The following is a 20,011-nucleotide window of genomic DNA, read 5'->3' on the forward strand; positions in this document are numbered from 1 at the left end:
TTCTTTGTGGGTGTTTTTAGAATCTTTTGAGACTCTGATGAAGCTATTAACAGTTTTCTCAGAAATGTGTAAATGCTGACATGTATACACAATTTAAAGTGCAATTTCAGAAATATCAGGGATCCTTCTAAATCCATCCATGAACTCCAGCTTAAATTTTTTTCCTTAATTCCTTGATAGGAAAAAATATTCATAGACATACTCAAAATGAATGTACACACATATGCACAAACACACTTGTCTGTCTGTATATGTAATCTGACATGTATACATACACATATATATCTTACACATCCACATAAAGGCATATATAAAATCTGTGGTAAGTAGGAAATTTAGAAAGTGGTGTTAGAAGTGATAACCTACACCATGCTACGATGAACAAGTTTTGTTGTTGTTGTTTGTAAAACTGTGCTTATTGGCTAAGCATGGTGGCATTTGCCTGTAATCCCAGCAACTTGGAAGGCTGAGGCAGGAGGATCACAAGTTTGAGGTCAGCCTTAGCAATTAGGTGAGACCCTCAACAACTTAGTGAGACCATGTCTCAACAAAAAAAATGAAAAGGGCTGGGGGTGTGGTTCAGTGGCAAAGTGCCCCTGGGTTCAGTCCCCAGTACCTACCAAACAAACAACAAATAAACAAAACATAAACAAGAAAAAAGACAAGAAAAAGAAAAGAAAGAACAAAAGGAAAAACAAAACTGAACAGCAACAACAAAAAACTGTTGTTATGCATTTTGAGTTCAGACATGAGTGATATTTAGTTTCTGATGTAATAACATCTCACACCAATTTATATTAGTTCTGAAGCCAGAAGGAGAGCATATGAATCTCTGTATAAAGCAGTGCTGAGGGGCACTGGGTGCAGTCCTGGCACCATCTCCTAGAAGTAGCGAGACTATAGGCACCTTGGTTAGTCACTTCATTATTGATGAGCTGCAGACAACAATAGCATCTACTACTTTGACCTGGAAAGGGCTGTATCTCCCCTCTTTTTTTTTTTTTTATGAAGCTCCAATGAATGGTGACAGCCAAGTCCATGCAACAGCATTTGCCACATGGTGTGAATTCCACAAATGCCCAGGTTTTCAATTATTAATATTATTACATGAGCAAAACCCAATTTTCTCCATGATTATTAATAGATAGAAACTTCCAGAACTTTCTTAAAGTTTATATTCCTATAGTTTCAGAATATATGAATGACAATTTATGGGTTCTTCTCTACAAAATGACCAAAACATGAACTGATAATTTCAAAAGTAACATAGTAGACTATATTCTCAATGAGTGAGAAAAAGGAAAATAAGATAAGACTTTTAAATCACTTTTAACAATGTCAAAATTATTACAGTGTCACCATCTTCCATTTTCCTCTACCTCAAAATGTCTGTATATTTTAGGGAGGACAATACTAATGACAGCAAATGTCAGGCCAAAAAATTGCAGTTTGCTTCTATCATGCCGGAAGGGGAAATGAATAAAGGGCATGGAGGTGCCTCACTAATTTCACTTCAGTACCAACCACTGTGTTTTGTGGTCATGTTGAGAGGATTACTTTTCCCCCTCCAACAATAGCTTGGGCTGAGCATGGAATTTTGAGAACTGTCAGTAAAAGCAACTAACGTAACAGTTTGGATATGGCATTGGGATCTTTTTTAAAATCACCCAGAAATGATCATGGACTCCCAGAGTTGGACATACTGCCGAAGCTCTATTTTAGCCATCTTCTAGAGATGTTTAGGCAGGGTTTGTTTGAACCACTCTGGTAAGGAATCAGCTGCATCTGGCTGGGAGCCATTCTACCTGCCCTGGACTCCTGGCTCTCCATGAGCTGATTGATGTTCTTCCTCTCATCCATGGCTCCTTAGTAATAATGATCAAAAGACTAGAGGTGCCTTCAACCTGTGGAATTAGAGCTAGTGTTACTTCTTTGACCTGGAGGAGGCTGTATATCTCCCCTCTTTTTTTTTACCCTGTAGCAATTATAGATATTGAGTGTTAATAATTTATGCTGTTTTCAAAGTCTTCAATACTAGGGTTGTTTTGTAACTCCAGTATGCAGCACATTCTGATGTGCATGCCAATATGTTCCAACGTTCCTTTAGGTTATTTAGAATACACTCAAAGCTGCTCTGTCCCAACTTGCTCAAATGATTCTGGTTCTCATTGCTGTTACTAGAATCCTCGGTGTCACCTGGTAACTAAAGGAGTTTCTTAGGTGGGGGGCAGGGCTGGAGATTAGACTCAATTAAAATCACATCCTTTACATGCTTGTTGATGTTCTCAGTCCTTTTCAGCAGAATGCTGCACTCTTCTTGTTTCTCTAGTTACTTAGTTTACTAATAAAATATGTTCTTTTCTTTATTCTCTGGGGCTTGAGCTCTTTTCTTCATAAATATACAATTAATGATGATTTAATGAACATCTGCTCTTAAAGTTGTCCTTAAGAAAAACAACCACAAGAAAACCTCTGAGACAGGGGAAAAAATGAAAGCATTTCCTCTAAGATCAGGAACAAAACAAGGGTGTTCACTTTCAGCACTCTTGTTCAACATTGTACTAGAAGTCTAAGCCAGAGCAAATAGGCAAGAGAAAAAAATAAAGGGCATTCAGATTGAAAAAAGGAGCAATTGCCCCTGTTTGCAGATGACATGACCTTTTACATAGAAAACATTGCAAACCCCACCAAAAATGATTCAGTGAAGTTGTGGAATTCAAAACCAGTTTGACATATAAAAGTCCTACTGACTTTTATATGTCAATAACAAACTGGATGAAAAAGAAATAAAAATAAAAAAGAAATCCCTTTCCCAACAGCCACTCACACACACACACACACACACACACACACACGTAAACACACACAAGTAAAATATGTATGAAAAATTTAACCAAGGAAGTAAAAGATCCCTTCAATGAAAATTATAAAACAATGAAAGAAATTAGAGAGGACATAAGACAAAAGCAGAAAGACATCCTATGCTCATGAATTGGAAGAATTAATATTGTTAAAAAGTCCATCTTACCCCCAGCGATTTTGTATGCAATCCACATCAAATAACCAATGGCCTTCTACACAGAAATGGAAAAATAAAATCACATAATTCTTATGTCACCTCAAAAGACCAAAAAGAGTCAAACAATTCTGAAACAAAAGAACAAAAGTTAAGGGGTGGGGTTGTGGCTCAGGGGAAGAGTGCTCGCCTAGCACATGTGAGGCTCTGGGTTTGATCCTCAGCACCACATAATAAAATAAATAAATAAACAAACAAATAAATAAATATATCTCTATATCTATATATTTATATATAGATATATAGATATAAAACTGTACCATTAAAAAAAGGAACAAAGTTAAAGGCATCACAACACATAATTGCAAAACCTAGTATAAACTATAGTCATTGAAACAGCATAGTACTGACATAAAAACAGACACAAACCAATGGAACAAAATAGAAGATCTACAAATGAATCTACGTATTTACAGCCAACCAATTTTTGACAAAAGGACAAGAGTATACATCAGAGAGAGAATTAATATTGTTAAAAAGTCATCTTACTCCAGTATGGAGATTCCTGAAAAACTGAAAAAAAGAGCTACCATGTGATCTGGCATTCCCACTTCTACTGGACATAATATCCAAATGAAATAAAATCATATCAAAGAGATACCTGCACACAGTTGTTTATTGTAGCACACTATTCACAAGAGCCAAGAAATGGAATCAACTGAGATGTTCAGTGATAGATGAATGTATAAACATGTGATATATATATATATATATATATATATATATATATATATATATATCATGAAATATTATTCAGTCACAAAAAGATGAGAATCTGTCATTTGTGTCAACATAGATGAAACTGGAGGACATTATGTTAAGTGGAACAACCAGGCACTGAAAAATAAATACCGTGTTTTTTCACTCATTTGTGAAAGCTAAAAAAGTCCATCACATAGAAGTAGAGTGCGAGAGAGGTCACTAAAGATTAGGAAGGGAAGGGGTTGGAGACAGAGAGAGGTTGGATAATAGAGTTGGAAAATAGAGTTGGAAGGTGGAATCAGCTCTGATGTTCTAGAGCACAATGGAGTAGCCATAGTCTATAACAAATTATTATACATTTCAAAGTGACTAGAGAAGAGCTTGAAGGTTCCAAAAACATAGAAATAATAATATATGAGGAGACAGAAATGTCAATTATTCTGATTTCATCATTACATATTATATTTATGTACCAAATTATAATGCTGTACCCCATACATAAATACAAACATGTCAATCAAAAAAGAGTAAAATTTGAAACTAGAATTGGCTGTAAGTATCATTTACTTTTAACCATATTGATTTTAGGTCTAATTAAAAAACAGATAGGGATATATATAATTCCAGCAGGCTTCACTCTGTTGTTCATAGTCCATCTTGACCTTGGGGGAAGTTCAAGAGTATATAGATGTGCAAGACTTTAGGTTTATCTAGACACACAAGTCCATTAAGCTGAATAATTAAAATTAGGAATATATATATATATGTATATATATATGCATATATATGATATATACTTTAATAAAAACATCAAGGGTAAAAAAATAAAACCAAAATAATCTCTGAATTTATAGTGTCATGCCTTAAAATCTTTCATGTAGCTGCCTTATATTAATGTAGTTGCCTTATATTAACTAACACTGGAACAACTCTGTCCATGGAAGACACTGAAGATGGAGAATGACATCAGTATCTTGCTCTACAGTGCTTCAAAACACTTTATATAAAAGGCACAACTGTTCTGGAGTTGTTTGTAGAACATTCTAGTATGGAAGGCATTTTGAGTCTGTTTCAAAGGCACAAAAGCAGATTTAGTAGAGAAATTGATCAACATCTTAGCATGAAGTGCAAGGGTTCTCTTTTTTCTAGGTGTGGGTTTTCTTTTGACAAAGGATAATCTACTTTTAAACACTTTCATTTTTGTGTGAAATATATTGCATAATGATTTTAATGCTTACTTTTCAGCATGATATATACATAGAATTAGCAAAAAATTTGAATATTATTCATTGATCTGATTCGAATAATAAATATAAAATAATTCCTATTGAAAAATAGTACTTAGAAATCCAGGGACCTTAGGCATAAAAGGAAAGCCAAATATTTTTGGAAGTTAGTCACCATTATTAATAGGTTTTGCAGCAGCAAATCAAATGTAATGCTAAACTTCTGAAATGAATGAAAGCATTCTGCAAAAATGTGACATGATAGAACAGAAGGTTAGTTATTATGTAGGTGGGTGTGTTAAGAAGTTGTTCTTAGAAATTCATGTTTCTACTTCACATTAAAATTGAAAATTTAGTCCATAGTGAAAAGAAGACATCTGTAGGATAATAAGAGTTTTTCCTTTTCACCAAGTATCCAGACCACTTTTACATAACATATATTACCTAAGCTCCAAATTATGGGTCAAGGTATCTGTTTAATTTCTAATAAAATTCTTCGTTGTAATATGCCAACATAAAATTTATTCACAGCCCAAGAATCAGTTTCAAACTGTAGTAAAAAGGGAATACCCGAAAGAATAGTATTGTTAATAACAACAAAATTCCTATGCCCCCACACAAAGCAAAAGCCTATTTTTAAAGCTATTCTTATTAATTGTCCATTTTATTTAAGAAATTTCCTCAAAGTCAGTTGTCTTCAACAGTGGAATGTTTCTTTCTAGATACTTTTCATGCCCTGTTGGGGAATGTTACTAAATTATAGTTCAGAAGAAGGAAACAGATATATGTCCATTTGTCTAATACCAAGGTATTGGTAGATTGGTCAGTTTTTAATTTTCTTAAATTGGAATATTGTCTTTGGAGGCGGAGTCAGTTGCAGAATGATTCATGTGTCCTGATTATGAAGCACCTTGGGCATCTGGGCTCTAGTCACATTCTGTTTTCTTCAAAGTTAACAAATTTATAGTGAGTGCTTAATTTGGGATATATCAAAAATATTTTTTTTCTGTTTAATAATTGATTTAAGTATATATATTTAAAATTTTGAGGGGGTACTGGGGATTGAACTCAGGGGCACTCGACTGCTGAGCCACATCCCCAGTCCTATTTTGTATTTTATTTAGAGACAGGGTTTCGCTGAGTTGCTTAACACCTTGCTTTTGCTGAGGCTGGCTTTGAACTCATTATCCTTCTGTCTCAGCCTCCTGAGCAGCTGGGATTACAGGTACCACTGTGCCCAGTGACTTAAGTATATCTTAATTGTGACAGTTGAATAAATAGTTTGGTCAACTGATGAAGCAAAGGATGAAAAATTTGAACAAAGAACCCATCACAAGGTATCCAAAGGATTAGACCTGGGACAGCTGATGGTTTGTTTTTCTCATTGTATACACCTCTGTGTAACTTTCTTTACTACACTTGAAAACATGAGGGTAATGAAGAAAGATAAAGGAACTGCACACACAGTTGTATACATGATAGGGGATTATGAGGCACTCTTACACAGATACTGCACTTTCCAGGGGGACAAAAGTGGATACCACTGGCAATTATTCTAAATTGAAAGACCAATGTGAAAGTAAACATCAGGGTGAAAAGAACTGTTCTGCAGGGTACTAGCAGGTGCTTCCAAAAGCAAATTAAAGCAAAAAATACCGTTAAGAAGGGCCTTTACCCACATCCCCAATGTTAAAAAGCCAATGATTCTCAAAATCTTCAAGTTAAACTGCTGAGCGGCTGGGGTTGTAGCTCAGTGGTAGAACACTTGCCTAGCTCATGTGAGGCATTGGGTTCCATTCTCAGCACCACATAAAAACAAGTAAAATAAAATCCATCGACAGCTTAAAAAATATTAAAAAAAAAAACATTGAGAGAACATGTATTTTAAAAAAAATCCTTCCTTAATCAGAATGAGGTTAAATGAAATACTTGGATTCCACAGTCTAATTTTGCATTTCAATAGGGTTGACCCCGTATTTTCAGTGTACCCCAAAATAGCATTGTGCAGTAACTTTTTGATTCCTCCTATTCCCAATACATAGAGCACTACCATGGTGCACATAGCACTTGCATTTCATATCTTCTTGTGCTAGAATGAAAATTATTTAAAGACAGAGAATATGTTTTATTCCTCTCCATTTTTTTTCATCTAACATAGTATATGGCATGTAAGAGGTGTTCAATAGATGTTTATCAACCAAAGTACTCTGGATATATATAATAACAGGAAATGTAATTTCTAGGTAAATATTAAAATCAGACACATCTGCATTTTCAACGATGTATTTTCATTCATATTGCAATAGCAGTACATTTTCCATGTTTCAAATTCAGAGTGTTCTCTGTTGAGTCCTATTTCAGAGCACTATTTTATTTTAAAGGCAGGCAAAGAAGCAATCCAAACTTGTTTCTCTGTGTTAAGCTAACATGGGCTTTAAAAAAAATAATACAACACTATGATTTTCACCAAACTAGGAAAGGTTATTTTGGAACTGCTTGGATTGTAGATATTTGAAGTAGTAATTACTTCCTCCATAAATGTTACCTTTTAGAGTCAAATACTATTTTCCTGGTGCAGTTCACTTTTTGCTTAAAGGAAAATCTCTTTTATTCACAATTCACCATGCTGTATTATTCCATGCAGTAACTATATTTTTACTTGTTTTGATGGCATTATGAAGTCCATGAAGCATCATTATAATGACAGTAGCTTACCTTTATTCAGCCCTTATTCTGTACCAAACACTTAGCTAAGCCCCTCACATGTGTATTATCATCAATGCCCACAGATAATCTATAAAGTGAATGATTTTGGATATCTCTATCTCCATCTCTGTCATCTCCCTGTATCTATCTACTTATCTATTCATCCCTCTATCCATCAGTATCTATCATCTATATGTCAAGGAAGTTTTTAAGTAGCAAGTGGCATTCTTAGGATACTAATGCAGGAGAAAAGCCTTCTGCAGTTTTGTGTTCTTGGTTCTTTAAAGTTATGAGTGTTTAGTAACAAAATTTAATTACATATTTTGCATAATTCTGGATTCATGGCCTGTTTTAGCAAACTTACTGTATTGTCATCGATTAAACAAACATGTGTGTTCAGGGTGGTGAATACTCCAAATCGACATGGCAAAGACTCCAAGAGTGTTTCTTCTATATTGAATGGATACAATATCAACTCTCATCTGATAGTCACAACACTTACATGTTGAGACTGACTTCTTATTTACAACTTACCATTGCCTTGGGTTTAGTTCCAGAAATGGTCAGTGGGGTGGAAGATGGTAGATCAGTGGACTCAGTGTTAGAAGGCAAATTTACTTGTGTCTGATTTACTAAAGTAGTATCTGCTCCACTTTCAGATCCCGATTCCAGATCCTATTAAAAACAAATGCATTCATATGAATGACGTGTGACTAATCCCTCTGTGCTCATTTCCCTGCCACCAGCCCCTTTCCACTTCCTTCTGTCAACACACATTTAAGGGTTGCTAACACTGACATGTCACTCAAAATCATATGATTTCATAATAACAATCATACTCTTCTGAGGGTCTGAAACTACTTGAGAGAGAGGTATCATACAACTTGAGTAATTTAACAACATAATGCCAATTGGAAGGGGTAGGTGGGAGAGCTAGCTAGGGCATAGCAGTAAGAGTTAGGAGGTAGAAGACCATAGATACCCTTTCTCACTATGTGACCTTGAGTAATTCAATTAACACTCCACACACTACAGGAGGGCGTGAATTATGTTTTGTCATGTGTGATTCAATGATCCTGTTTGAAAATGGGTATGCTAATGATATGCACTCAGAGAATTTTATGAGGATTAAGCAAGATATATAAAAAAGTGCATGTAACTGTGCGTGGTCATTTTCATTAAATGTTAACCATTACTAGAAACATTATTTATATCATATGTCTTCTTAATAACTACTTCTAAGACACCCGTTGAATGATGCAATCATTTGGTAACCTCTGCAAAGGCTGTGCATTTAATTTATCAAATGTTCTCTTACAGGTGAACTGACTGCAAAGAGGAAAGGTGAGAGTACAAGAAAGTGGAGAGGAGGGCAAAGGCACACGTCACCCCATGCTTTCAACCTGAGAAAAAATGAGTTAAATATCTCTGCATCTACTCTTTTTACATCTCAGCCTCACCACGATCTAGTGGTCAAATATCTTCCCTGAACCCCAACTTTCTGACTATATGTTTTACCATTCTTTGGTTTCTTAGGATGCTCTGGTAGTACTGCCTGTTTTCAGTTCTTCTAGTAGATCAAGCTGGTGTCTACGACAGGGACTATGCTCTTTCTTTGAAGCAGCTGTTAACTATTTAAAGCCAAAATAGTTTCCTTCCTTTAACATCTGCAATATCTTTTTGTTAACATCTTATTGTTCACCATACCTTATTTATATTTACCATCTATCAATAAATCTGTTGGTTTTTTGTGCTATCTACCTACCTATCTACAGATCCATTCCTCCATCTTTTAATCTTTGACAATTAGAAGGCATGCATCACAAAAGCAGGAGCTTTGCCTGACGTGCACACTGATATATCTTCAGGTCTTAGAACAGTGCCTGACACATAGAACATGGTCATGTAATATTGTTTTGTAAAAGAACAACTGCATAGATAATACAAACCTTTCCTTTCTTCGTCTTCACAATGTAAGTATTTTTTTTTGCTATAAAATTATAAAAAATCATAAATAGAATTGAAACTCAGTTTTCTTCAGTTGTAATGGTATAAAAGACATATACTAATAAAGACGAAGAGTAATAAATGATGAAGAGTATACTGCATTCTTTAATAACGTGTTTGTGTATAAAGTACAAGACTGTAACCAAATTTCTGATGTTTGGAGTGACTTCAGATCAGGCCATCTATTTTATTTGCATATTTATTTTTCTGCATAGAGAAAGCAAGAAACATTTTATTCTAGATAAAATATGATTCATTTAAATTTCAAGCATCAAATAAGTAGTCGGTAATAGCAGGTAATTTTTGAATATTATCTAATGCATACTCATAAGTAGCAGGTAATTTATAATCCATTTATGTTTGACCTTTTGTAGATCAAAAATTGGTTGCAATTAATTTTGCCCTCCTGTTGATGATTTGATTAGGTAATTAACTGGGTAATCCTGCAACTTTCTAACCATGCAAGGGTTCTGAGGTGAAATAATATATTTAAATCAAAGACTACCCTCTTTTTGTGTTTTTGCCTTTTACAGACCTTTCCTCACCGCCCATATCTTCCTCTGTGGTCATCACCCCTGTGTGGGAGGTTCTATTATCATCACTTGAGAGATGATGAAGCCATGACCTGGGGTGAGTCACTCCACTCAAGTCACGCTTTCTCACAGAGCTGGCATTGAAACTCAGGCCTTTCTGACCTCAGGGTTCAACCTGGTAAACTAACTCCATCTGTATTATTGAGGTCCTAAACAACTAAGTAACTGATGTAATAATGTGCAGTTTGGCAGAAATCTTTATCATTTTCTCTTCTTTCCTCTGAGAAATGGCTACAGCTTACATATTTCCTAAACTACCCCCATGGTATGGATGAAATATCTCAAGAGATTGTATATCCCTTTGATTACACATTGTCCCCCTATTAGTAACTCAAAACTCAGAATATTTTATTATTAAGAAAAAAGGACCCTATCAGACAAGAGGATTATGGTTCAGGAAATGATGTTTATCCCATTGTCAATGAAAAATTTGCATCTTGGAAATGTTTATAATATAGCAAGATAAACATGGCTTTTCTGATGTGCAAGTAATCTCACCAGTTGGGTGACTCCAGGTAAATTAATTACCACTTCCCAACTGTGTGGCCTTGGGTAAGTTACTTATCCTTTCTGAAACTCAGGTTTTGCATTTTAGGATTGTCAAGAGGATCAATGAATTAACATATACAAAGATTAATGCTTACTAAACACTACTATCTGTCACTTATCCCATGAGATTAGCTATCTTTAGCTATCTTGAGATACTGACATTAGTAAATGCTTGGATTAAGTTGGGTTTGGGACTGCAAAAGAGTATCTATCAAGGTATCACCAAATTGTGTGGATCTAGTTAGGCAGACTCTTTAAATCTTTATCTCAATCTTTATTTTAATATTTGTTTCATTTTTAACATTTGTTTCATGTTAAAATCATTTGATTCTAGCCTATATTATTCTTCATATTATTTATTATATGTAGAATTAACTTTGGCATTTTTTTCATAAATATTCTCAAACTGGGGCTGGGGAACAATCATGGTTTCACTGTATGTCTTATTCTTCTTGCTAAACTATAGATTCACGGTGGAGTGGGTGGGTGGGGTAGAGGCAGTGTCTCCTCTGAATCTGGGACAGTGTTCCTTGGTTAATGATTAAGGTCATAATCATGCCATTATAATCCTCTTATTCCATGGCACAATTATCAAAAGGAATGGAAAGTGCTTGTGGAAAAAAATTTGATGATGAGAGAATGTTAAAATTAACTTTAAATACCAAGGAACATAAATATAGACCCTGGGGTGACCTAGAAAATCATAAAGACCAAAAAAGAGTTTTGAGGCATGAGGAACTTGTCTTGTTCATCTTTAGCCCTCTGCCTGATGTGGGTACAGGGCAAAGGGACAAGAATTCACCATTACCAAATATGTATTCTGTGCCATAACTATGCAAAACATATCACATACATTCTTTCATTTGCTTCTCCCAATGAGACATCCATTAAGAAACAACAACTTTCATTTTTATATGAAATTAAATAATTTGAGAAATTAAATAATTCTTTTATGTTCCCAAATAGTCAGTTATAAAACTGGAATTTGAACCAGATCTGTAGCCACCAAAGTTCACAATGTTTCTACTATGGTAGATTCTGACGATAAAAAGAGAGCTAAGAAATGAATCTCTAGTTGCAGAAGCAATTGTTGTGGTAATTTTCCACAAGCTAAATTGTGTAATATAAAATCCAATTTACAAATTTTAATGGAAGCAGAAAATATAGGTGTAGACCAATTCTAAGATCATAACATATTAACTCCTATTTTTGTTTGTCCTTATGTAGCTAATAAAGTTTCGGTTGCTTTTTGAGATAGTAACAACAGTATGGAGTTGTATTCAGCAGAAATCTGGGGCTGAATCTTTCTCCTAAATACATGGAGATTGAGGAAAGTTGAATATAAAGGGAAAGAGAGATTTGAAAGATAGGTGAGATTAACAAGTCACACTAGAACATTTTTGGAGAAAACATAGCTCACAGCTAAATTAATGGTAAAAAGTTATTAAGTATTACCTCCTATTAAAGACATTAGATTATTCTTGTCTTTGAAGTTGTTGATGCAAATGAGCATGAAGTTTCTATACATTCTTCATATGCAAATAAAATTAAATAGTCCCTCCTTGTTGACCTTCAAGAAAAAACTTTGTATTTATTCCATTTGGAGCCAATTCTACTTGGTAAAACTATATTATGTGCACCACACTAGGGTGGCACAGGGGAGAAAGTAATTGATTCTGACTAGGAAGGTATTTCATTTCTACTGGATTTTATAAGTATTTAGTTTCGTATTTACTGAATTTTAATTAAATTTTATTGTTATTACTACTACTTTTATCATTTTGGATTAAGATATCAGATTTTCATGATCAGTTAGAGAAAGCAGCATGGTGTAGTGGTTCATTAACACAGCTCTGGATAGAGACTGGCAGCATCTGTACGCCAGCTCTGGAACATGCAGTTACTCCATTCTCTATGCCTTTTACTCATCTGAAAATTTTACAAGAATGAATGTGTTAACCTTAGAGTAATATGCACTGATATATTAGAGTTAGCTTTTATTTTAATCTGTTTTTTTTTTTTACTTCAAAATCAATGATAGAACTATACAAAGCAATGGTAGAACTATACAAAGGAATTGAGGACAGAATATTTGTATTTTAGAAATAGGTGCTCAAATTTTCTATGTGATTTTCCGCCGCTTTGATCTCAGTTCATTCTCGACTTGATGTGCTTATTTTTGCATAATACAAGTTAGAAATTGAAAATGGATTCATGGCTTAATTATAAATTCCACCATCATATTTAGTAGTTTTGCATTTAATACGCAAAGTCATTTAATATAAAGCTAACATTAAGTATGTAAAATGTATAGTTAATCCTGAAATCTATCTCTTTCAAAATTTGTTCAGAATGTCAGAATCTCGGAGGAGCATTTGTCATATAATATTAATGCACAGTAGAATATAATTCTGACCTCTGTTCTCTTTGTTATATTTCACTGAATGAGTTTTAGAGTGCTCTCAAGTTAATCTCATTTAAATTCTTTCTTACAGTATACTGGGTTAATTCAACCACCATCTACCCATCCATGCAGCAAAATAGTTATTAAATATTTTATTCATGCAATTTACATTTGCAGGTCACTGGAAATAATTTACCAAACAGTACTTGATAATGGAGTTTATATCACATCAGAGATGACTTGTCAGTTAAGGTAACAGCTATAGCAAAGAGGATTTAATCACTAGGAAACATAATATCCCAGTGACCTTTCTTCCTGTTCAATGTTAAATATTTTCTTTTGTATCATTCATTTCTCTATGAATTCTCTGCATTAAGCATGGAAATACTTGAGTTGTTTTTATGGGACTCTATTCTATATACACGAGAAGATGCTATTAGCAAAGATGTTTCACTGGTAACAGGAACTGTGTGTAGTAAAGAGACACACCATTTGCAGAGGAGAAGTGGGAAGGGGGAAGCTTACAGGAACATGCCGCCGCAGGTTTGTTGGTGTGCTGGATGGAGAGGAGCTGGTGCTGAGAGCATTCTCGATGTCCTGGTCAAGTTGGTCCAGTTTCATAATTAGCAGCACCATGGAGTCCAGTCGCGCCTTATCTCGATCTTCTCTCATTTCCTGAGGAACAGAACATGTTGTTACTGAACTTGAAAGGCCATTTCTTGGAAAGAATAAAAAGTTCCCTGTTCTTCAATGTGACAAAAAGGACACTGGATAATAGGCAGTGTTCTACTTAAGGAGGAAGGGAAGTTCTATTCTGCATCATCAATGGGCTCTTCATGGGGAGGATACTGATCTAGTGCCAAGAAAGCATTTTACATGAATATTAAAGATATGAAAAAAGTGTAATAACAATGATGCTGATACATGTTTCCCCATTGCCAGTTAATTAGCCTTCAGAAAAGATATATTAGTTTTCTTTTTTTGCACAGTACAAATTGATTATTTACAAGCTACTAATCATTTTTTTTTGTGTGTGTGTGGCTAGACAGTTAAGAATGTATGTGAGAGAATATTTTTGACAGAATGTTTCTGAATTTACAAAAAACTAGATTGAAGCAAGGAAAGTGTTTGGTTTGTTCAGCAGGCAATTTTTCTTGAATGGAGCATTTACTTACTACTACTTCAAACTAAGTCATATGTCACTGACTATATATATATATATATAAAATCTCAATATTACAGAACATTGTTATGTCAAAGGAGTGGTATTTATAGTGCTTATAACTTAAAAGAAAGTCATATACATGATGTGTGATATATATACATATATATATATATGTATATATATCATTGATTTCTTATTCTGAGTACTCTGGAATACAGACTTATAATTCTGGAAATGTGCTGGTCTATTGGAGCAGCTAAAGCTTCTCACAGTCCTTGTAGGTTTACTTGGAAATGGTTCTTTATTACTCCTTCAAATCAAGTTAGTTAGTATCAGGAGTCTTCCAAATTCTTTGCAGTGTTCTGGGGATCAGGCTTGGGTAGAAAGAAGGAAAAAGACCATGGAAAACAAAGGTAGGTTCTTTAGAAGCAAAATCTATTGAGAGACTTGTGGACTGAGGGCAAGCCCATTTGAGATAAATCATCATTTGGAGTTGCCAACCTCCCATCTGTCCAAGATATTTATTTGGTGATACCAGCTTTGAAAGGACCACAAGTGGCCAACTTCAAAGGGGAAATAATCATGATGTGATCCTTAGGGCATGTCTACACAAGGGTAGCAGGTTGGGGCTTTGTTTCCCTGATGACATTAGTCATGGGAGGAATGTGATGACTGCCTGAATCAGACCTTCTATTGTGCTTTTGGCATTTCTTCTAATCCTTTCAAATTTCCCATTGGGAGGCACTCCCAAATAACAGGGTAATTTCACGGATTAATCTAATTCTACAGGAATCTCTATGCCTTAAACAACCAGAGCAGATTGCTAATCTTACAGAGGCATTATTTTTCAGAGGTAAAATAATTAGTTTACAAGATTAAGTTGGTCAGAGAATTAATTACTTAAGCTAATATTAGGTAAATTTTCTTTTTTTTTAAAAAAAGAACTTGAACTTGGTTTAACGGATTAACACATATTGTACGAATTACTCCTGTTTCCACAAAGACATTGCTTTAGAGAATAAATTAAGAACTTTATGCCATGACCCAATTCCTTCAGAATACTAACAATTATTATGGTTTCAGTTTCTTCCCATTGTCCCTGCTGATTAAGCTCTGACAGAGAATCATGAACTTTGGTTATCATAAAGTTTTACTGTGCTTAAAAGTATATATGGTATTTGCGAACAAATCTGAAACTTTATGTAATATCTCTCAACATGATAGAACATTATTATATCAAAGGAGGGTTATTTATAGTGCTTATAACCTAAAAGAAAGTCCCAGAAAAATTAGAGATTATTCCATTTAATACCCTTGTAAGTGTCCCCCCAAATGGAAGTCTGGCTGGATAGTAATTAAGTCCCCTTAATGACTCTTCCAGTGTTTTTGCTTATATAATTTCCTTCTCTATTAAACTATAGTTGTCCTTGACAAGATGATTTTCTTTGCATCTTCTTATCCACATATGGTTTTTGTGTAATTGTCTTTTATTTGTCAGTTATATCCTCAAGGACAAAGATTAAGTTTTTCTACCTGGCAAACAATTTAGAATTAAGTTATACACTGCACATGTAATACATTTTCAGGACAAATACCAATGAAATCAATAGAAGCCTGTGAAATAATGCCTCCCAAGCCTTAGAAAATATATCTTCATATTTTTCCAGCTACTAAGTTAATGTTGGACACAGCAATACACCCTGAAGCTATCTTGGGCTTATCAGCAGTAGTCTCAAAATGAATTTGTCTTTGAATTAACTGGATACTGAGTTTATGCTTTAAAAACATTTTCAAATCCATTGGATGAGCATTAAATGCTTTCAAACATTTGCCAAAAGGCTAAAACCAAACAGTCTTGCTCTATGATACAGAATTGTGGTTTTTTCTTCTTTTTTAGGGCTGGGGATTGAACCCAGAGCCTGGTGCATGCAAGACAAGCACTCTACCAACTGAGCTATATCCCCAGCCCCTCTATGATACAGTTTTAGAGAAATAGCCCTGTTTCTTTTCCCTTTCTTTCAGGAATACCTCAGGGTTCACCATTTATATTCAGCCTGGGGTGTCAAGTATTTCTTGTGTTGCACATTTATAAAACCTTGCAAGATGGACCAGCTATAGATCTGATACTTCAGCTAAAAATCATTAGGCCTTATTTTGAAATCATAGGTATTACTATTTCTAAAGTTCTAACAGTTCATATATCCACGTCTAAACTCTGGAAATTAGCTCACACCTGAAAACAGAGAGTGTGTTTGCAGATTTTGGCTATGTTGACTTCTTCAATGGAGATTTAATTTCATTCTGTTACAACAATCCATGAAGAGAAAGCTTAATAAGTGAAATTACCTATCCATGAAATCAGTATTGATTTCAAATCAAGGCCAAGGTGTTAATTCTCTTCCCTCCCATATTTCCTTTCTTCTTTACTTTCATTACAGCTGTTCTGGGTAAATCAGCATTATTATTATTATCATCATCATCATTGGTTTTGAACGAAGGAGCACCCTCTCACTGAGTTATATCTCCAACCCTTTTAAAATTTTTTATTTTGAGACATAGTCTGTCTCATTTGCTTATAGGCAAAATATTACTAATGGGACTAAATATCCATCACTGAACAAGACAGATAAGACCCCTGTTTTCCTGAATAATATCACCAACTATGGGAATATAGACAATGAACATTAAAAAATTCACATATAAATACCCTCAAATGGGAACAAGTGTATAAAAAAATAGGGTAATGATATATAAGTAACTGTAGGAGGAGTGCCCTACTTTATACAGGATAGTCAGAAAAGAGCTTTCTGCAGAAGAGAGAGTCGAGGTGGGGGATGAGATGGAAGAGATGATGGAGGTATATGGAGATAGGGAGGGAGGGAGGGAGAGAAGGAGAGGAGGAGGAGAAGAGGAGGAAAGAGGGGATGAGGAGAAAGAGAACTGGGAAATTGGTATTTCAGGTGGAGTAAGGAGTGATACAATGATAACAAGATGGAAATGAATGAATTTGGTCAATAAGAAGATCAGAAAAAAGGCTAGGTATGTGAAGGAGGACACGTGGGAGGAAGAGGGAGTGAAGGCTCCTGCAAAGTGAGGCTGGAGCCAAATGGGAGCCAGAGCATCGTCTGCTTTGGAGTTCATGGTCAAGTGGTAAACGTCACTCTTTGTGCAATGGAGACCACTAGCAGCATGTGAGAAAATTACTGAGTTATTGTCTCATAAACTTTTAGATTTCTCATTACACACTGGCAATGAAAGATATTTTTGTAATGTTTTAAAAAATTCATTATGATTTACATTATATTTATAATTTTGAATAAGTCAAAACATCTTTAAGCTTTCCAGTATCTTTCTTAGATACCCCACCCAACAGCTAAGAAATACAGGAGTTCAGAATTGCAGTTACCAGCTCCAGTGTCCTGATTTTGCCGATGAGGAAACTGAACTCTAGGGATATTCTAAGTCCAAGTCAATCCTGCGTTGGTAAATCTGAGCCCAGAACCTGGCTCTCTCACACTCTGCCCTGGTCTCTCCAACATTCCATTTTGTTTTCCTTCCATACATAACATTTTAAATTAATGCCCTCATGGGTATCATGTGTACTCTTCTCAACTCTTGCAGTCTGGTTTTTGTTTTTGCAGGAACATTGTTTTTGAAGAGCTCCAATGACTGAAACAATCAATTGGAAAAAACAAACAAACAAACAAACAAAACCTTTGAAACTCTCTTGTCCAGTTCTTTAAATTTTTATTTAACAATTTTCAAAGATCTGTTGTATGTTTGTACTACGTGTTGTATTTACTGTTGACTAGGAAGCAACCTATTTTATATAAGTGCAGCTATAATTTTTAAAACTGTAAAAAGTAAAATTTTGTCTTACTCTGAGTTCCCAGTTTTTTTTTCCTCCAGAACTAGACAGAATAAGTGGTGTCTGTTCCCAAAACAGCATTTCAAATATATGAAGAACTACATTGTGCTCAACTTTTTCCTTTTTAGGGGAAACATCCTCAGTTCCTTATTTGTGGGGTGGGTGGTGCTGAGGATGGAACCCTGGACCTTCACATGGTAGGCACACACTTTACCACTGAGCTACATGCTCAGGCCATAGTTCATTTCATCATTTCTCACATGACACGTTTTCAAATCTTTATTAGTTCTGTTTATTCTTCTCGGAACATGACAGAATTCTGTCAATTATCTAATTAATGGTTGGTGCCTGGAATGAAATACATGACTTTGTGTGTTCTCTGGCCAGGGTGGAAGAGAGAAGTGCTGCCCCATGTTCTGTGTACCCTCTTTCACTCAGCCTAAGGATCTAGTGCCTGTTTAGAACACAAACAGGCTATTCTTAATGGGACAGCCAGAGTCTGCTTTTTTAATGAGGAAAAAACATTTAGTTAACTGTGAGCTGAACTTAGTCAACGGTGTGATATATGTCTTCTTTTCCTAGTACGTGCCTGTGTAGTGCTAAGACAGAAACTTCCTGTTGCCTTGAGACTGCAACCAGCTGTTGTCAAAGTGTAGATAATATATGTGACTGCAGGGGAAGAAATAGCCAGTTATACCTCTTTTAGACACAGGTCAGTAGAGACCAGGCAAGTCAGGATAGAAACTTCTATTCACAGCCACAGAAATGGGCGGTTATATGATATGTCAAAATACATTCTACTGTCATGTATGACTAAAAAGAACAAATTAAAAAGAATTTTTGAAAAGAAACTTCTATTCAATTTGATTCCTTGTCCAAAACTTAGTCTGGCTAAGCCATGTGGTGAGCATCTGGAAATCTAAATGATGCTCCTAATTTACTTTGAAGAGCTATTTAGCAGTGCAGTTACTTTAACTGTCATGCTATCTGGGGGAGATAAATAGGGTTTTTAAGGGTCATTCTTTCTAAGTATCTCTGAACTGGTAAGACTTAGACAGGAGCCTCCACTCTCCTTCTTTCTTTCCCTTTGGGGAAGACAATCCCAACACTGTTCTCCAGTGCTCTTAATTGAACAGAAGAAATCACAGCACACACACAAGGTGGTGGGCAGGAGGTACAGGTTACCAGACATTTTACAGACTGGAGAAATGTGAAGTCTAGAGAAAAGAGCGTGTCCACAGGACACACACACAGGCTCTGTTCTCCTAATGCCAAGCATGTGGAAGAGAACAAAAAATTCAATAAAATACCCAGTGCTTCCAACAGTGTTAGCTGAGCAAATAACAGTGTTGCCTGAATGCCCTGCTTGTCAGTGAGCTGTGGCATCACATAGATAGCCATAATAAATTAAAGGCTGGGCCAGGAATAGAACTTAGACTTCCTGATTCTTAATTCAAGGTTCTGGCCCCAGCACTGTCTTCAATTCCATATGCATCTTCCTGGCTATTCTGGGCTGCTAATACTCCTTCCTCACCCATAAAAGAAAGGGACCCTTTTAGCAAAAGACTTGGATCAGTTTCATCCTGAATTATTTGATCTGCAGCCAGCTGGACAAGTATGAAATCTCCTATTAGTGTTATATATTTCATTTGACAATAAATTCCTCTTTCTACACTTTCCTTTCTTAAAATAATATCCTGCTTAAAGAACTAAAA

General features: G+C 35.2%; 1 protein-coding gene across 5 annotated transcripts in view; it reads right to left on the bottom strand.

Moving 5' to 3' along the window:
• Positions 1–20,011, bottom strand: part of Dlc1 (DLC1 Rho GTPase activating protein) — a 378,931-nt gene that overhangs the window by 272,771 nt on the left and 86,149 nt on the right. For all 5 annotated transcript variants that reach the window (XM_071610412.1, XM_071610413.1, XM_027954677.3 and 2 more), the window contains exons 3-4: positions 13,789–13,938; positions 8,245–8,385 (exon numbers count right to left, since the gene is read on the bottom strand). In XM_071610412.1, coding sequence (XP_071466513.1) covers positions 8,245–8,385; positions 13,789–13,938 — 291 coding nt within the window. The remainder of the gene's footprint in view (positions 1–8,244; positions 8,386–13,788; positions 13,939–20,011) is intronic.

The sequence above is a fragment of the Marmota flaviventris genome, chromosome 3, assembly GCF_047511675.1.
Source record: "Marmota flaviventris isolate mMarFla1 chromosome 3, mMarFla1.hap1, whole genome shotgun sequence".
In the NCBI taxonomy this organism is placed as follows: domain Eukaryota; kingdom Metazoa; phylum Chordata; class Mammalia; order Rodentia; family Sciuridae; genus Marmota; species Marmota flaviventris.